The sequence below is a fragment of the Mus caroli genome, chromosome 19 (assembly GCF_900094665.2).
Source record: "Mus caroli chromosome 19, CAROLI_EIJ_v1.1, whole genome shotgun sequence".
Lineage (NCBI taxonomy): Eukaryota > Metazoa > Chordata > Mammalia > Rodentia > Muridae > Mus > Mus caroli.
The window spans coordinates 37,281,593-37,288,634 of NC_034588.1; the positions used below are offsets into that span (position 1 = coordinate 37,281,593).

Sequence of the window (7,042 nt, forward strand, 5' to 3'; positions counted from 1 at the left end):
TAGGACTCCATTCACTCTGGGAAATGAGTAGAAAGAGCTACTTTTCTAACTCAGGTCTGGGCAAAGGGTGTGGCTATCCTTTGGCAAAAGAGCCAGACAAAACATAGAGCCAGCAGTTTTCCGGCTTGAACTGTCAGCACTAATGCAGGGCCCAGCCTCTCTGAGTTCACTCTGGGTGATGCAGGAGCATATGCCTGTGAGATCCTGGACAGATCCTGCAAACATTTATCAGAGAGGCAAAACACAACCTGAAGAGATGGGGTCTCCTGGCCTGCCCAGCTTTAGACGCAGAGAACCCAGTGTGTATCTGGAGGTCCGAGGAGCCCCCAAGAGGAGAGTTATGAAGATGGAATACTTGTAGTCACTTTTCTAGTGTACCATCTTCAATTCATAAAGATTCCTGGCTGGGCGTGATGGCACGTGCCTTTAATCCAGCACTCTGGAGGCAGAGGCAGGGGTAAATCTCTGTGCGCCTGAGACCAGCCTGGTCTACATTGGGAGTTCTAGGCCAACCAAGACTACATAGTGAGAAAATGGAAAGAAAAAAATTCCTTTTCATTAGGTCCTGTTTCCCTAAATTCCCTCCTATAATCCTGAGTAATCATGAGGACCTATTTAGCCAAGATAAGTAGGCTGTCTTTGTTTCCCATAGGGAAAAATGAAACCTGATTCTTTTCTTTCTTCACTTGGTCTGTGAGTTGAGAAGTCCAAGTAGTAAGACACACAGGATGAGAACGAGAGAGTCTTTCTGAACACTGGCCCCTCTGCTGAACGCCGCTTTGAAGGGAAAGAAGAAATCGAATGGCAGCTTCCAGTCTATTCTGGGTTGATCCCTAGGTGGCTCTGGCTTCTGGGTAATGTCCACAAAGTTCACAAGAGTCGTCAAAGATACTTCTATTCCTCTCTGGTGCTCCTGTAGGGAGAAAGCCAAGGAGAGGTGAGCTCTTGGTACGTTTCATGGAGTCTCCAGCTGTATTATTTTCTCTGCACTGAAAACACATGACCCAAGCAAGATACAGCTCTTTGAATGGCTGCATGTAGTTCTCATTGTGTGAGACACAAGCAAACACATTTCCAACAACAGCCAGTGACTCCAGAACTTGAACAGGCATACCTGAAACCTCATGCCCAGAGCCTGCCACACATGTCCTCGGCGGGCAGAGACAGGAAGATCAGGAGTGTAAGGTTATCTTTGACTATAGCAAATTTGAGGCCAGCCTGGCCATAGAAGACCCTGTCTCAAAAGAGACTTCCACCGTCTCCAGCTAGGGAGCAGCCTGATAGCATGAAGACCACTGCTCTCACATGCTTAGCAGCTTGGCCCCAGAGGGCCTATCAGCTGGAGCTCTGAAACAGCCCATAAGTGAAGGCAGAAAGGATGCTTACTGGAAAAAAAAAGAACTGGGGTGGGGAGTCGGGGAGAAACCTTACTTCGATCATCAGATAGAAAATCCACACACTTAGATTTTAAAGACTTCCCCAACCATCTACCGATTTGAGTCAAACTCAGGGGATGCTCCCAGGAGAAACAACCGTGTCAGACTAACCCCATATCTAATCTCAGAAACAGGACTTCTAGATATGGCTCTCACGTTCCTGAGATGAATTCCTTTGTTCAGACCCTGTGCTGACCAAGCAAACCTTGATTCTAATTTGACAGTACATAATTATCTCGTAGAACCTGGAATGAAGCTGTCCTGTTCCCCTGTATCACAATGAGGCACGCACTTACTGTCTTCTGGAGTTCATTTGTCTGTCTGTCTGTCTGTCTGTCTGTCTATTTGTGTTTTAAAAGATTTGTTTATTTTTATATCCATGAATATTTTGCCTATACATATGTTAGTGCTGTGTGTTATCTTTCATTTTTAATAAACACATCAATCATATATATACATATATACACACATATATATACATAGTATAATATCTATATATACACACTATGTGTATGTGCGTGTATATACACATATACACATATATACACACATATACATACACACACATACACACACACACACACACACACACACACGGAACAGTGTACTACTTTAAACCATAAATACAACAGGGAATGATCAGCTCAGGGTAGCTGACATACTGACCACGTTGACATTCAAACTCTATGTCTGGCTCCTTTTCACTGATTTCTAGGGCAGAGGAAAGACTTTCAATCTAAAACTGATTTTCCAGACACCCATGAGCCCCAAAAAGCAACTGTGACACCTGTGTCTACTCAATAGTAATATAGTTTTCATCCTCAGTGGCATTTCGGTGGCTAAGAAGTCACATACAATAAGCTGTCTGAACAGCTGTCCTTTTAGCTGCATATGGGACATGCACTCGTGAGAGATGCTATTTGACTGGACTTTCAAGATGTCTTCAAGACAGTACAACCACGAGACAGATCAGAAACTCCCCCTTCACTGAAATGGGAAAACTAAATAATCTAAGAGAAATGTGGGTGGAGGCAGGTTTACAAAGGAAATGAAAGTCATATACAAGGTGGAAATGCTAGCTATTCTCATTTGATTATTACATATATCAAAATCCCAGTCTGTATCCCATAAACACGTACAATTATTATATTCCAATTAAAACCAAGACAAGTCTTCACAATTGCAGGAAGCCCAGAAGACTGCTCAGTTCAGAGGCGTGGAACCATCCCTATCAGGCCAATGAATAACACCGAACATGGCTGACCTGTTTGAGAGAGCTGTTTTATTACCACGTGGAGAACAAGGCTTTTCATTTATGTTCAGTGTGTTAGAGTGGAATTCTGAAGTCTAACGTGGACAACTCATGGTGAGGCGTGAGTCACTAAAACAATCCCCTCAACCTCTGCTCGCCTCAGCTCTTTTGTTGAGGCAAACAATGGCACGGCCACAGCAGCACATTTCCTTTTTCTATGGTTCCCGTTCTGCTGTGTGTGGTTGGCTTCACTTGCTCCTAGTTTACCTGATAGTATTTTATGACGTTTACTTTAGAAATCATCAGCACTTCCTGAGGTTTGAGTTTCTTTGCTCTACTTCAATCTACAGCGCAGCAACATCGCTTCTTTAACGTAAGATTTACTAACCAACAACATGAAGAGTTTGGTTGGGTTTTGTGATGGTTTGTCTATGCTTGGCCCAAGGAGTGGCACTATAAGACGGTGTGTCCCTGTTGGAGTAGGGATGGCCTTGTTGGCGTAGGTGTGTCACGGTGGGCGTGGGCTTTAAGACCCTCATCCTAACTGCCTGGAAGCCAGTAGTCTTCTAGCAGCCTTAAGATGAAGATGCAGAACTCTCAGCTCTGCCTGCACCATGCCTGCCTGGATGCTGCCGTGCTCTCACCTTGATGATATTAGACTGAAGTTCTGAACCTGTAAGCCAGCCCCAATTAAATGTTGTCCTTATAAGAGTTGCCTTGGTCATGGTGTCTGTTCACAGCAGTAAAACCCTGACTAAGACAGGTTTGTTTGGGTTTCCATCTTATGCATTACTGCAACTTACTGCATCTAAGTCAATTCTTAAACCACCAAGTTCTCTATCAAGTCTTTACAAATGAAATTATTATTAAAAAGCTGGGACACTTCCTCTAAGATTTGTTTTTTGCAGCTACACTCTCTACTATGAACTAGAACAGATATACCTTTGGTCAGAGTAGCCACACCACCTTCAGTAGGATCTGTGTGACAAGTTCCACAGACTGAGGCGATTGACCAAAATCAAAAGGGGAGGCCTCCTGGAACCGGTTGTGGAACTCCTTGTTAGAGAAAAAATATTGAGCCGTAGTTCTCATGGCAATCATCTGTTTTGTTTTCTCTTATTCCTTTTCTTATTTACATGTTCCTGGTGGCCTTGGCCAAGATCTTAAGCGAGAATAATGGGCAAGAAACCATCCCTAGAGATGGGGTCACTAACATGACCTTATCCCCAGGGAAACCAATGTTTTACTTTTTAAATCATTTACAAAACTATTATGATAGATAGAAATTTTCCCAACAGTAAAATTTCATATGGCTACACGTGTGTCATCGGAGGTGGGTTTTGGTATATAGTAAAGAAAGCCTTAATTAGAAAGAGTTAAAATAGTTTAAATTTACATATTGAAGATTTATTAAAAAAAATCAGGCATTAGATGTTAAATAATAATTGACCATGGGGCTGGAGAGTTAGTTCAGTGGTTAAGAGCACTGACCATTAAGATTTATTAACCTGCTCCTGGAAATATGCCACTAGCCTTGGACAACAGCCCCCACTGAATACATCCTTTTAGAATTATTATATTTTGATGATTTATAATGATGTTACCTGTTCTGTTTGTGATTCACTGAATACATAGTTTCAGAGGTGTAATGCTTGGATGATTTTTGTGCTTCACTGTGCCAAATGATTTTTGTTGGTATTTGTGATTGTTTCACGGGATATAGTTGCTAAGAGATGTAATGTTTGGTTTTTTTAATGTATAAAATCCCCTGCAAAACACACTCAGATTCAAACTGCCTCTGTGTTTGTTTCTGTTTGTCACCGCCGAATCCTTACCCACTTAGCTTTGAGATCCCTCATCCCAGGGACCCCCATACCCAATTGGGGTGGTCGGGGCACAGAGTGTATCCCATGACTGAGACTCACAAGTTCTTTATTCTACATGAAAGAACACCATCAGGTACATATGTTGTGAGCATTTCCCTCTGCTCTGGTTTTTCTTTTATTTATTTTTTCCTTTTAATGTCTCTTTATTGGGTTTTAATGCTTTCTTTGATATATAATTTGTAAACAATAAAATCGATGGGCTTTACTATTTAGGCCAGAGTTCTGGCTTATAACTGTTATCCAGCCAAAGCCAAAACAGGAGCCAGAGGTGCAATGCCTCAGTTCTTCTGTCATCCCTTTTCAGTCTCACCACTGGACTAGCTAATAGTTCTTCAGCTATTCATGATCAAAACGCAGCTGAAACTCTAACTATTATCCATGTCCATCAGGTAGACTGAATGACTGGATAGTATTGTAGGCAAAGCAGACTACCAGAAAAAAAGACATGGGTAAAGTATCTAGAAGAAGACAAGCACTCGGTGGCTGTAATGCCCAAGACAGGCAGAGACTTTGGAAAAGAACAAACATAAAAACAGTTCTGTGGCAACAGAACTCTAGTGAGGAGAACTTATCAGGGGATTCAGTACAGGTTCTGTAACTGACTGCATGAGTCTTACAGAAGCAGGTCCATCCAGGCAAAGAACAGGAAACTCTCTGTGAAACTTCCTGATAACCGAGTGTGAACACCACTGACAGGCACAGGGTTGGTTAAGTTGTCCAACCCTGCTGCTTGGGAGAGTAAGAGTATGTTATGCCAGACCTAAATGCAGCTCCCTGTTAATTGACTGGAAAGCAAATGTACTGCAGCAAACAGAAATTACAAGGTTTTAATTTTCATAAAAAATAATAGCATACCAGTCCATACATGTATCATTTCACCTCAGTATAGAATAATACTGTATTTTTGAACCTCTAAAGCCAAAGGTTACACACTCTCAAACCAAGGCAGATGCTAAGTGTGTCCTACAGCACGCTGTAAACCAGAGACATATGTTTACTCCAGATGAAAGCATTTATTTAATGGAGACCATAGAAGCAAGAATTGGTAACTGCACCACTAATGTAATCACAACAAACAGATTCCAAAGCATTATTAGTTGAATGACTGTTGCAATGAACACAGATGCATAGAAAAATGCTTTCTGTGGTCAGATTACTAATAGGGTTATTACTAGTAGGGTTATTTAAAAGAAATATGAAATGGGGGGAGATGGAGAAGGATGGATATGGTTATATTCACTATAACAAAATGCTAATTTTCATAAGCATGCTGGAAAAACAGATCTAAAAATGGATTCTGGGAACCCCCTCTAAAGAAACACTGATTGGTAACACACACTGGCCCTCAGAAGTTTAACAACAGCTTGGTCAAATGTTAACAAATGGCTGGGAGCAACAGACTTACCTGTACAGACTTGCATTGGTACAGGAATCGGGCTCCTGCCACATGAGCTTGTGGGTTGGACTGAAGTCCTAGATGTGCCCACAACACCTGGATCTCCAGGGACACTGGTATCAGACAGCAGGAAGTGCAGTTCACTGCCTGCAGAACATAGAGAAGCATGCGCTCAGTTGCCAGCGTTTCTGTTATTCTGAAAAGATTTATTTTTATGGATGTGTGTGTGTGTGTGTCTGTATTTGAACATGTGCAGATGCCCATGGAGGCTAGAGAGAGTGTCAGATCCCCTGCAGGTAGAGTTATAGGCAGTTGTGAGCTACCAATGGGTGCTGTTAACTGCTGATGCATCTTTTCTCAGCATCTCTTGAGCAGCGATTACTAAAGCACTGTGTAATAACACAGAGGCCCATATGGCTTAGAGAAAGTGCAAAACCAGGCCATATAAATGTTCTTAATCTTTACAAAGTTGTATTTAAAAATGAACAACAGGATGAAGAGCCTTTTGAAAACTAAAGATAGTATCTAACATCTGGTCTAGCTACTCTATTCTTGGGTGTACAACTATTCAGTGAAAATGAAACCGCCCTGTCAGAGAGATAGCTGCACTGCCACTCCCAACAACCAACACAGGCTCCTCACTGAGGTTCCTATCATGGAATAAAAGGCTGAAGAAAATGTGGTACCCATACAATGGAATATGATTCATTCGCTCATAAAAGAGAAAATGGAACCCTGACATTTGCAGTAAAATGGGCAGACATGGAGAACCCCTACATTCTATTTGATTTTTCAAGACAGGGTTTCTCTCTGCAGCCCTGGCTGTCTTGGAACTCGCTCTGTAGATGAGGCTGGCCCCAAATTCACAGAGACCTGACTACCTGGTCCCTGCCTTCTGAGTGCTGGGACCAAAAGTGTATACCACCACTGCACAGAGAAAAACGCTGATCTTAACAGAGAAGAGTAGAATTCTACAGTGATTGCTGGAGACTAGTTAAAGGTGGGCTAGCTTACACAGAGAGTAAGGTGGGATAGTTAGTACCAAGCTACAGTTTTTTTTTTTTTTTTTTTT

General features: G+C 42.1%; 1 protein-coding gene across 1 annotated transcript in view; it reads right to left on the bottom strand.

Moving 5' to 3' along the window:
• Nucleotides 1–479: 479 nt before the first annotated feature.
• Nucleotides 480–7,042, bottom strand: part of Tctn3 (tectonic family member 3) — a 15,137-nt gene continuing 8,574 nt past the window's right edge. The window contains exons 13-14 of the mRNA XM_021152139.2: nt 5,980–6,117; nt 480–913 (exon numbers count right to left, since the gene is read on the bottom strand). Coding sequence (XP_021007798.1) covers nt 683–913; nt 5,980–6,117 — 369 coding nt within the window. The 3' untranslated portion in view covers nt 480–682. The remainder of the gene's footprint in view (nt 914–5,979; nt 6,118–7,042) is intronic.